Here is a 12897-nt window from a genome sequence, read left to right as displayed (position 1 = left end):
CTCCAGCGTGTATATAAGGGGGGCAACTCACCCACTCTAAGGTACGTTATTCTCTTCACTTCACTACCCACTTACTCGATTCCCCTACTTACTTTGGCATTGGAGTCCCTTGCAGGAGCCTCTCCCGGGATCACCCAGCACACCAGCACACCGGTTCCACCCCTTCTCTTGGCTGCCCCAGCATCCCGTGATCCTCCCGATCACAATGCAAGTGACTGCTCCAGAACTTACAGGGTGTCGGCGAATCACAAACATAACAGAAGCACTGCATTCAGTAAAAGACTCAAAGATTATTATCAGTGTAAAATGAGGGGATCAGAAATTCACAATATGATTTACAGAGATAACAAGTTCCATTACCAATTCACAATGGCTAGCATGAGAGGTGGTATTGAATGGATATTTAGCACACACATGTCTTGAGTGCGGAAAATCTCTGCAAGCTACCTGTAATTGGGGATTTTTAAGCCCAAAACAAAATGTGAAAAGCAAATAAAAATATCTTGTTTTTGCAATCAAAATCAAATGGGTATTCAGCTTTTTCATCAAAGTTTAAACCTTGAAACACAAAAGTTGATGAAACGATAAGAAACGTCGGTGGGTCTCGTAAGTCGTAACCCATCAATAAACAGAGAGTGAATTGAAGAAAAAGCAATAGGAATTTGAAGGGTTTCATTGTTCTGAATAGTATACCTGGCCTTTTTCAGCAACCACTGAGAGATCAATCAGTTCATCATCCAACGGCGTAGGATTAGGATTCGGAGCAATGTTGTCGGAATTGGAAGGATCAAATCCGAGGATGAAGCAATCCTCGGATTCCTCAAAACGCTCCATGTCGTTGAAATTGTTGAGACAAACAATGGAGTTGATGGGGGTGTCGTCTTCAGCTTCTGGTTGTGGTGGCGGTGGTGGCGGTGGTGGGTCTCTCTTTCTCTTCCTCCTCTTTGGCGTGGAACGAATCATGTTGGGTTTTCCCTTCCTTGTTGTGAGACTCACCTTCATATTTCTCACTACAGGATCAAAATTCTGAGACACCTGATAGAGAGCTCAATGAATTGGAGGGGAGGGGTCACGTTAAATAGTACTCCCTCCATTAAATTCAAAATTTTCCAATTTGTTATCATTTAATGCAACCTTTGAATTTCACTTTAATTAATTTTAAAAAAATTCACTTTAATTAATATTTTATTCACACTTAAGTAGATTTTTTTTTAACGTCACTTAAGTAGTTAAATGGTAGATATCTCCCAATAAATATTTCTTCAAAGCATTTAGACTATATATTTAAAGAGTTTAACTATTTGGAATGATGATCGTCTTCCTTCATTTCAACTGGGTAAAGGTTTGCGTCAAGGTGATCCGATGTCACCTTATTTGTTTGTGTTTGGAATGGAGCACCTCTCAGTCCACATTCAGTCTCTTGTGGAGGGGAATAGTTGGCAGCTTGTGCGCCTCTCTAAGGATGGTCCGCCAATCTCCCATTTGTTTTTTACTGATGATGTGTTTCTCTTATGTAAGGTTTCGGGGTCCCAAGCGCATTTGGTGGCTGAAGCTTTGAGGCTTTTCTGTGATAGCTCGGGTTTGAAAATTAATATTTCCAAATCGAAAGCTATTGCATCCCGGGGTGTTAGTCAAGCCATTTGTGATGAAATCCGCAATATTGGCCCAATTCCGTTTGTGAATAATTTGGGTAAATACTTGGGATTCTCGTTACATTGAGGTAGAAGAAGGCGGAGTGCTTTCTAGTTTCTCTTGGATAATGTTCAAAAGAAACTGGCTTCTTGGAAAACTAACATGCTGAATCTTGCAGGTAGAGTTTGTTTAGCGAAATCAGTGCTTGCTGCTATTCCAACTTATTCCATGCAGGTATTCTGGCTTCTGAGATGGTTAACGGAACACTTCAATCAACATGCCAGGAACTTTATTTGGTCCAAGCAGGGTGGCAATCAGGGCTGGCACTTGGTGAAGTAGGATACCCTTACTCGCCAAAAAGATTGTGGGGGTCTTGGTATCAAAGAGATGAACTGGTTCAATACTATGCTTTTAGGCAAAGTTGAGTGGCAGATGGTTCAGAAACTGAATAAACTGTGGGTCAAGGTCTTTGAGCACAAATATACAAAGATTCATCAATCCTTAATGTCCAGGTGAAGCAGCAGGACTCGCTGATTTGGAAAGGTATTTTGCGTGCTCGTGATCAACTTGGGCAGCGCTTCGTCTTCAAGCTTGGTCATGGTGATACGTCGGTTTGGTACAAGGACCAATTGCTAACCAGATTCTGTTTGTTCATATCTCTAATACTAATTTGAAGATGAGGGACATTATCAAGGATAATAATTGGGACCTGAATTGTCTCTCCACCATGCTTCCCATTGCGGTGCAACATAAGTTGTTGGCGGTGCAGCCTAGCCTGTGCGCGACGTGAGGAGATGCTTGGTGCTGGAACGTGGGTAATTCAGGGAAATATTCAGTTCGTGAGGCCTATGATTGGCTCAATGATTTGGTGCATAATCCGTTGGAGGATCGAAAGCTCATTTGGGTTTGGAAACTCAAAGTCCCTGAGAAAATCAGAATGTTTGTTTGGCTAATTTTGCATAATGCTCTTCAGGTTAACTAGCTTAGAGTCCGATGCCACCTAGCTACGGATGCGACTTGTTCGCGTTGCTCGGATGCAGAAGAGGATGACCTCCATTGCCTCTGTGACTGTCCGCAATCCTGGGATCTTTGGCAGCATTTAGGTGTTACAAATTGGTCTAACTTTTCTCTGTTCCAATATCATTGTTTGGGTTATCTATCTAGCTTGGAGTTCTCATAGGTTGTAGTTCTTGGCTGGTTTGTGGGGTGCTTGGAAGTGGCGTTGTAACTGGGTTATGGATACTCAGTCGTGGCCCTTTGAGGTGGCTTGGAGGAAATTATCCCATGATCATGGTGATTGGGCGCGATGTAACTCAGTCGTCGGCTTGCTACGGTGCAATGCTTGGTCTCCGTCGTCGCCGGATGCGGTAAAGTGCAATTTTGATGGCAGTTTTCGTGATGTGAAGCAGAGAATGGGTGGTGGAGGCACCATTAGGGATCACCATGGTCGTTGGGTCATGGGTTGTTTCTTCAGGGAGGATGGGGATAGCGTGTTCAAGGCGGAGGCGTTGGCTCTACGGGATGTGCTCCAGCTAGCGTGGGACAGAAGCTTTCGAAATGTTATATGTGATGTTGATTATGCTGAGTTAGTAAATACATTAGCAGATGCTGAGGCGGTGCAATTGCATTCGGAATTCCTGGTGCTCAGTTCAATCCGTTAGTTGATGGAGAAAGATTGGGATGTGAAGCTAAATTGGGTTCCCCGTGAGAGTAATGTCGTAACAGATTATTTAGCTAAGAGAGGTGCTGCTACTAGTTCTCCTAGGTCTTGGATCCGGGATACTCCAGATTCTGATGTTGAGTACCTTCTATTGAATGACCCGTTGTCTGTCCCTTAGTTGTTTTGTTGCTTTGTAGTTTTCCGATGTATAAAAAAATATTTAACACTAATACCACATCACATTAAACCATTTTATAGTTATATTCTAGTTGCAATAGCTTCCCCGCCTAAAAGATCACCTAGCCACGTCACTTGGCGGGATCAACAAAGCCCATATAAAGCGCATAGGTCGCCAACATGTCGTAAATGAAACATAGTCGCGTAAATGAAACATAACCACATAAATGAAACATAACCCGCCAACTAGCGCAAGGAAATACATAAATACATGAACCGCCAACTGACATGAGAACTAGAAAGGTGATGTTCAAACGCCTATAAGATAAAGGAGTCGTGATGGCCCGCCACATGTGAGGTGACTTGCTGAATAGAAACTCGCTCGCCTAGTGACATGTTCACTCGCCAATCTTTCCTTGCCCCCTGCTCCTCATAGCATCTCTACGGATCAAGTTGCTTCCTGGGTGAGTTCCCTAATACAGCGAGGGGGCTCACCCAGTCCACAAGTCCACAAGACACCGAGGTCGAAGCATGACAACGCAGTGTACCTTCAAGCCGAAGTCGTCGCCGCACCGTCCCTAGGAGAAGATCCGCCCAGCATGCATGCTCCTTCTCTCGCCATAGTCCACAAGTCCGCCAGACTCCATGTCCAAGTCATGAGGAGTAGGAGTGTCCTCACTCGCCGCATTGCCATCACCATCCTGCTTTAACCTGTTTCCTGTTTAGAACATTTGTCAACTACAAATAATCATCAATTGCCTCATGAATCATAATTCAAATTTCACCATTTCCAGCAGGTATATAAAATCATACAGTTCAGTTATGAGTATGCAATCACTCCAACCATCAAAGAGAGATCAATCGCCAAAGATGTGTTCACAACATGACAAAGTGTTTAAAAACAAAGTTAATAAATCTGAGTTCGAAAACCAACTTTGTCAAATAATTTTGTGCTTTTAGATTGATAATTGTTTGTCATGCCTTATAAGACATAAGTTTGACTTGCTAGCCACTCTCAGCGTAGGGTCGCCACCATTTTGCGGTAGGTCGCCACCATTTTGCGGTAGGTCGCCACCCTCTTTTTGCGGTAGGTCGCGAGCCTTCAGTGGTAGGTCGCCATCCTTTTGTGGTAGGTCGCCACCCTTTAGCATGAGGTCGCCACCCTTTTGGCGACTTTTGTGTGTTTAGAAATTGAGTCTTATAGGTCGCCGCTCATAGCATTTGGTCGCCACCCTTTGGCGTGAGGTCATCACCCTAGCGGTAGGTCGCCACCCTTTGGTGTGATTTTCCCACTTCAGGACTCAATGTGCTTTGGGTTCCAATGGCCAGTTGTGTAGTTCTTTTGATTGGCTGCATTTTGCTCAAACCATGATGTGCAACCACATGTTCCAACATCTGGAGCAACATGGGTGAATTACATATGTTGTTGGTTCAGTCGTTAAAGTCAAGTTTGTTGTGAGGTTGCTGATCGTATGAGGATTCAGAAGACTTATTCTATGCTGTGCGTTTTATCTTCTGAAGGCGTGTTTGTTTTAGTCTTAGCTGAAGTAACAAGATTGATAGCGTGTGAACCAAGTCTATCTCAAAGTTTGAATTCTGTTTTACTTGGTTCTGTTATTTTATTCTGGTAAGATTTGATTCCATGAAGATTCTTTCCAGAAGTGTGTTAGTGGACTCTATGACGTTTAGCCCATTGAAGATCCAAGCCTCAAGTGAACGTCTATATAAAGGAACTTATAAACCCTAGCTGCACATGGATTCAGAGAGATAGATACTGATCTTAGGGTTTTAGGGTTTTTATTTGTGAGTCCTCTTGTGAGTTTTGTACCAACTTAGTGCTTTCGTTCATCAAAGTACTAAGTTGATTTGTTTAGTTGAGTTGTAATCTCATCAAACTTGTTTGTTGATAAACATGACGTGATCGCTGTGGCAGTGGTCATTAGGGGTTAGAGAAAGTTTTCTCATAGCTTAGAGGAGAAGGGCTAAGCTAGATTCACTTGTGTAATAGTGGTGGACATAAAAGAGGCTCTATACTAAGGGGGAGTACTTAGGTATAGGAGGGACTTTCATGTGACCTGAGAGCTATTATTTGATAGTGAATTGACTCCTGGATTGGTATCCTCCAGACGTAGGTGATGTTCACCGAACTGGGTTAACAACTCCTTGTGTTTGTCTGTTTAACTGTTTGTTTATTTTTAATACTCTGATTGTGTTTTGTTGTGCTACACATTGTTGCAACATTGTGTATCACATCTGTCCTAGGTGAATACGAATTTCAATTGGCATCAGAGCAGGCACCCTGTTCTGGTTGGGTGAGCTCCAGGGAAGACAGATTTGGTTCCAATGGACAACTCAAAGGAAGGATGGCACCAACTACGACTACTGGAAGGCTCGCATGATTGCGTTTCTCAAATCAATTGACAGCAAGACCTGGAAGGGTCATCTGTTGGTGAGTTGAAACCTGAGGATGAATGGAACAAAGAAGAGGATGAGGAGGCGTTGGGTAACTCTAAAGCGCTAAATGCTATATTCAATGGAGTGGATAAAAACATGTTCCGATTGATCAACACTTGCACTGTGGCAAAGGATGCTTGGGAGATTCTCAAGACTGCTCATGAGGGGACTTCCAGAGTTAGAATGTCAAGGCTTCAGATTCTGACAACTCAGTTTGAGAACTTAAAGATGAAGGAAGATGAGACCATCTCTGATTTTCATATGAGACTGCGTGATATGGCAAACTCCTCTTTCGCTTTGGGAGAACAAATGTCAGAGGAGAAGCTTGTGAGAAAGATTCTCAGATCTCTTCCTAAGAAGTTTGACATGAAAGTAACTGCTATTGAAGAAGCTCAAGACATAAGCAGTATCAAGGTGGATGAGCTTATTGGATCCTTGATGACTTTTGAAATGACTCAAAATGATAGACCTGAGAAAAGAAATAAAAGCATTGCTCTTGTCTCAAGCACAGATTTAGATGAAGATAAGTCTGATAATGAAACTGGTGAAAGCATATCAGAAGCCATAGCTCTTCTGGGAAGAAAATTCAACAAGGTTTTGAAAAGGCTGGATAAGCGATCGAGGCCAAATGTGCAAGACAAACGGCTTGACAACTTCAAGAATCAGCAATTTCAAAGAAGAGTGAAAGATGAAGACAAGACAGGAAATGGCCGAGGGGTTCAATGTCATGAATGTGAAGGTTTTGGCCACATCAGGGCTGAATGTGCCACCTATTTGAAGAAACAAAAGAAAGGGATGGTCACCACTTGGTCTGATGATGAATCTGATACAGAAGGTGAAGATGTAACAGCAAACAGAGTAACTTCATTCATGGTTAGATGTGATTCAGATGATGGGGACAGTGACAAGGAGATCTCTGATGAGGAACTTGCTGAAGCTTATAAGCTTCTCTACACTAAGTGGAAAGAAGCATGTATCTACGGTCAGCAACAGAAGAAGCAAGTTTTTGAGCTTCAAGCTGAGAAGAAGAAGCTAACTGAAGAAGTGGCCTTATTGAACTCAAAAATGGAAGGAATGACCAAGTCCATTCGCATGATGAGTAAAAGCACTGATGTTCTGGATGAAATTCTTGATGTTGGAAAAAGTGCAGGTGATAAGACTGGGATAGGATTTGATTATCGTGCTGTTAACAAGGCAAGCCAGAACATGACTAAGGAACATGTGCAGATTGGAAGACAATCAAATGTTAAAATGTGGAACCGCAGGCCCCAGCAATCAGTTACACATACGTATGCTCAAGTCAGGAACTATCAAAATTCAACTTGGAGATGTCATTTTTGTGGGAGATTTGGTCACATTAGACCATATTGCTTCAAGCTTTATGGATATCCTATACTTCAAGATGTATCACGAGAGTATGAAAAGAAAAGTCCAGGCAAAAGCAGATGGAAGCCCAAGGTTAATGCTACTGCTCTCATTGCTCACACCTCTCTGCGTGCATCATCAAAAGAAGACTGGTACTTCGATAGTGGATGTTCCAGACACATGACAGGAGTGAAGAGTTATCTGGAGAAAATGAAACCACATGCTAAGAGCTTTGTTACTTTCGGTGATGGAGCCAAAGGAAAGATCAGAGGAATTGGAAAATTGTCTGACACAGGGTCTCCAAACCTTGATGATGTTCTGTTAGTTGAAGGTTTAACTGCAAACTTGATCAGCATAAGTCAACTTTGTGACCAAGGCTTGAAGGTGGTGTTCAAACAATCTGGGTGTGTTGTCAAAAATAAGAACAAGGATGTGCTAATGAGAGGAGCCAGATCAAAGGACAACTGCTACATGTGGACCTCTGAAACAACATCCTTGTCTGCTCGATGTTTGATGTCTAAGGAAGATGAAGTTAGAATCTGGCACCAAAAGTTAGGTCATCTGAATCTTAAGAGTATGAAAAGAATTGTCGCTGAGGAAGCAGTTAAAGGAATACCAAAGTTGAAAATTCAAGAAGGAAAGGTTTGTGGTGAATGTCAGATTGGGAAGCAAGTCAAAATGTCCCACCAGAAGCTACAACATCTGACTACATCAAAAGTGCTTGAATTACTACACATGGATTTGATGGGGCCAATGCAAGTGGAAAGTCTGGGAGGAAAAAGGTACGTTTTTGTATGCGTAGATGATTTTTCCAGATTCACTTGGGTAGAATTTCTGAAGGAGAAGTCAGACACCTTTGAAGTGTTCAAAGAACTATGTCTCCAAGTGCAAAGGGAAAAAGGGAGTGGGATTGTTAAAATAAGAAGTGATCATGGAAAAGAATTTGAGAATGGTCAATTCTCTGAGTTCTGCTCCTCTGAAGGAATCAAACATGAATTCTCTGCTCCTATCACTCCTCAACAAAACGGAGTGGTTGAAAGGAAGAACAGAACATTGCAAGAATCTGCCAGAGCTATGTTGCATGCTAAAAATCTACCATATCATTTTTGGGCTGAGGCTATTAACACTGCCTGCTACATTCACAATCGCGTCACTATTCGTCAAGGAGATACAGTCACTCAGTATGAACTATGGAAAGGGAAAAAACCTACAGTGAAGTATTTTCATATTTTTGGCAGCAAGTGTTACATTCTGTCTGATAGAGAACACAGGAGAAAACTGGATCCTAAAAGTGAAGTTGGAATATTTCTGGGGTATTCTGGAAACAGCAGAGCATACAGAGTTTATAATATTCGTACTAAAGTCATGATGGAATCCATTAATGTAGTTGTTGATGATACAGCCAATGAGAGAACGGGACAAGCTCATGATGAAGATGATCTACCATATGAGTGTACAAATGTGGAACCAGATGAGCCAGCAATTCAATTCCCAAATGAGCAAGAAAACACTGTCTCTCAACTGCCTGTAGCTACCAAAGAACCCTCTATTAGAATTCAGAAGATACATCCAAAGGAAAATATCATTGGTGATCTGAATGATGGGGTTATTACTAGGTCAAGGGATCTAGTTTCTAATGCATGCTTCATATCAAAAATAGAACCAAAGAACGTCAAAGAAGCTCTGACTGATGAGTTCTGGATTCAATCCATGCAAGAGGAACTGGGACAGTTCAAGAGGAATGAAGTGTGGGAATTGGTTCCAAGACCTGATGATGCAAATGTTGTGGGAACTAAGTGGATATTCAGGAACAAGTCTGATGAAAGTGGTAATGTGACAAGGAACAAATCTCGTCTAGTTGCTCAGGGATACTCTCAAATAGAAGGAATAGACTTTGATGAAACTTTTGCTCCTGTTGCTCGTCTTGAATCTATCAGGTTGTTGTTGGGAGTAGCATGTTTGCTAAAATTCAGACTATATCAGATGGATGTCAAGAGTGCATTCTTGAATGGTTACTTGAATGAAGAAGTCTATGTGGAACAGCCTAAAGGGTTTGTAGATCCAAGTTTTCCAGATCATGTATACAGATTGAAAAAGGCTCTGTATGGCTTAAAACAAGCACCTAGAGCATGGTATGAAAGATTAACAGAATTTCTGACCAACAATGGTTATGACAAAGGTGGCATTGACAAGACCTTGATTGTTAAGAAAAATGGCAGTGAACTTATGATAGCTCAAATTTATGTTGATGACATTGTGTTTGGTGGCATGTCGAACCAGATGGTGGAACAATTTGTTGAAAAAATGAAATCTGAGTTTGAAATGAGTCTTGTAGGTGAATTAACTTACTTTCTGGGACTTCAGGTAAAACAGATGGAAGATACCTTATTCATCACACAAAGTAAGTATGCTAAGGGGATTGTTAAGAAGTTTGGTCTTGAGAATGCGGGTCACAAAAGAACACCTGCTGCAACTCATATCAAGCTCACAAAGGATGAGAAAGGTACTGATGTGGATCCTAGTTTATATAGAAGCATGATTGGAAGTCTTTTGTATCTCACTGCCAGCAGACCAGATATTACTTTTGCAGTTGGAGTTTGTGCTAGGTATCAAGCAGAACCAAAGACTAGTCATCTCATTCAAGTGAAAAGGATCATTAAGTATATCAGTGGTACAAGTGATTATGGCATTTTGTACTCTCACAACACTAATTCAGTGTTAACAGGTTACTGTGATGCGGATTGGGCTGGAAGTGCTGATGATAGGAAGAGCACATCAGGTGGATGTTTCTTTCTTGGAAACAATCTAATCTCTTGGTTCAGTAAAAAGCAAAATTGTGTCTCTCTCTCTACGGCAGAAGCTGAATATATAGCTGCTGGAAGCAGTTGCACTCAGTTGATGTGGATGAAACAAATGTTAAAGGAGTATAATGTGCAACAAGATGTTATGACATTGTTTTGTGACAATCTAAGTGCTATCAACATATCCAAAAATCCAATTCAGCACAGCAGAACAAAACATATTGATATTCGTCATCATTTCATCAGGGAGTTGGTTGAAGATGGTACTGTTACTTTGGAACATGTCTCAACTGAAAAGCAGTTAGCAGATATTTTTACCAAAGCTCTGGATGCCACACAGTTTGAAAAATTGAGACAGTTATTGGGTATCTGCCTATTTGAGGAATTATAGCAATCAAAGGGATTGTGGTGTGCCAACGGCTCTTTTGTCATAACTTTTGAGGCACGCTTAATCCGGAATTTCCATTGTTTCTTGATAACCTCTCCTGCAACCTCCACTGCACAACTTCAAATCTCTGCAACTGACTCCAAAACCGTCCATCCTTTTCTTGAAGACCCGTGTTTCTTTCTTTGTGTCCTCTTCACCATGAGTCAAGATTCTAGCAAGAAACTCACTCCTGAGATGAATGCTTACGGGGTAAAGGTATTGGGTTTGAAATCCAAAACCCCAAATTCTTCAAGGGTTTCAAAATCCTCTCCTCATACCTCTGAAATCGCAATTGCTCAAGGTATTCCTCAACCATCGTCTGATCCGAGTAAGATGAAAGGGAAAAAGGCTCGATCCAAGTCAGATGCGTCCAAAGCAAAGAAGAAGATGGTAACGAGAAGCTCTGAGGCAACCCAGGGAGTAAATTCCGAGGCTGAAATCAACTCAAGTACAGGTGATGATGTTGCTGATCCTTGTATCACTGAAGTGTTGGAAACTCCTCTCAAGGAAGTTTTACATGCAGATGTAGATCCAATTGTTCCATCACCAAGCAATAATCAATCAAGCCACGGTGGTGATTCTGATTGCAACAAGGATTCTGATCATCTTGAGGAAGAGGTAATTGTTCCCAACTCTACTCCCTCTGTTGATAAAGATATGCATGTCGAGGATGTTCAGAATGTCATTGAGAACTCAGAATCTGATGAGGTGTTGCTCAACACCCTTGGTGCTTCTGCTTCTGTTGCTTCAAAGAGGCGAAAGATGACTGTTGTTCGTAAGTACTCTACGCGTTCCTCTTGCAAGAAGTTAGGTTTGGGTTTGAGTGAGAACAAGAAGCGCAAGAAGGTCATTATTCTTGATGATGATACTCCTGTTGTACAGAATTTCAAAAGAAAGGTTCACAAAGATAATGCTACTCCTGTTGTTGATGAGACTCCAACTGTGGAGTTTGATAAGACAGATACTGGTTCTGCTGCTCGAAAGCGCAAGATTGGGAAACGAATTCCAGAAAACGTGCCTGCTGCTCCTTTGGATAACATTTCCTTTCACTCTGAAGAAAGTGTTGGTAAGTGGAAGTATGTTTATCAGCGCAGGATTGCTCAAGAGAGGGAATTGACTGGTGAGATTTTGCATTGTCAAGAAATTATGGAACTTATTGAGGCTGCTGGGTTGTTGAAAACTGTTACTGAGATTGGTGGCTGCTATGACAAGTTGGTGAGAGAATTTATTGTGAATATAACTACAAATTGCACTGTGTCTGGGCATCCTGATTTCAGGAAAGTTTTTGTGCGTGGTAGGTGTGTACATTTTTCTCCTGAGATCATTAATCAGTATTTGGGAAGGAGCACTATTGTCACAGGAAATGAAGAGCTGTCCTTGAGTGCTATCACTAATGAACTCACAGCTGGTCAGGTTATGGAATGGCCTGTCAAAGGCTTGTTGTCTTCTATTCATTTGAGTGTGAAGTATGCTATCTTGAATCGCATTGGTGTTGCAAATTGGGCTCCTACCACCCACAACTCAGATATTTCTTCCGGTTTGGCAAAATTAATTTATCTGATTGGTACTAAGGCTCAGTTTGATTTTGGTGAATATGTCTTTGCTCAAACTATGAGGCATGCTGAAACCTTTGCTGTCAAGCTCCCTATTGGGTTTCCTTGTTTACTTTGTGGGATTATCTTGAGTCAACATCCTCAAATTCTCCTTGTTGATGAGGATCCTAGCAAGAAGGCTAGTCTTCTCACTATTGATTCCAGGCTGCTAACTGGTGCTCACGTTTCTGATGTTGCTGGTTTGGCTGAGATGACTCGGGAGGAGGGTGCTTCCTCTCAGAAGACTCCTGAGACTCCTATTGCTGCGCTTATGGCCGTGTCTAAGATGCTTCAGGACACAATTAATAGTTGTACATTGAGGAAGAAGAATGTGGACACTCTCATTATGCAGTTGACTAAAGGCAAGAGGCCTCTTGAAGACAATGCTGCTGATGATCAAGATGTTGCTGGTACTTCTGATGATGACACTTCTGCTAGTGCTTAGTGTATTTGTTCCTTCTTCATTCAATCTGGTTGTAATATTTTGTTGGCTTCTGCTGGCTCTCTGCACCCTTTGACAAATTCTGCTAATAAGGGGGAGAATGGTACTGTTGCTTGTGTTACTGTTGCTTGTGATGTTGTTGCTGTTGTTGCTGTTGTTGCGGTTGTTGAGTGTTTTTGTTATTCAGACCAGTAGTGTGTTCAGTTCATCATATGCTGTGTGCTGTTTGTTTTTGCATTGTTTGGCTTCTGATCATGTTTTAGCAAAAATTTGCCAAAGGGGGAGATTGTAGTTCTTTTGATTGGCTGCATTTTGCTCAAACCATGATGTGCAACCACATGTTCCAA

At 41.7% G+C, this 12897-nt stretch overlaps 1 protein-coding gene across 1 annotated transcript; it reads left to right on the top strand.

Annotated features, from left to right (window-relative positions):
• The first annotated feature begins 10675 nt into the window (after window positions 1-10675).
• LOC130745317 (uncharacterized) lies at window positions 10676-12553 on the top strand. The gene has a single exon (XM_057597501.1). The coding sequence runs from the start codon at window positions 10676-10678 to the stop codon at window positions 12551-12553; it is 1878 nt and encodes a 625-aa protein (XP_057453484.1).
• Window positions 12554-12897: the final 344 nt, after the last annotated feature.

The sequence above is a fragment of the Lotus japonicus genome, chromosome 1, assembly GCF_012489685.1.
Source record: "Lotus japonicus ecotype B-129 chromosome 1, LjGifu_v1.2".
Classification (NCBI taxonomy): domain Eukaryota; kingdom Viridiplantae; phylum Streptophyta; class Magnoliopsida; order Fabales; family Fabaceae; genus Lotus; species Lotus japonicus.
This window is presented reverse-complemented; position numbering and strand designations above follow the sequence as displayed.

Bases quoted from the DNA above. Each gene is read 5' to 3' on its own strand.
- LOC130745317 (XM_057597501.1), top strand. From the start codon at position 10,676: ATGAGTCAAGATTCTAGCAAGAAACTCACTCCTGAGATGAATGCTTAC.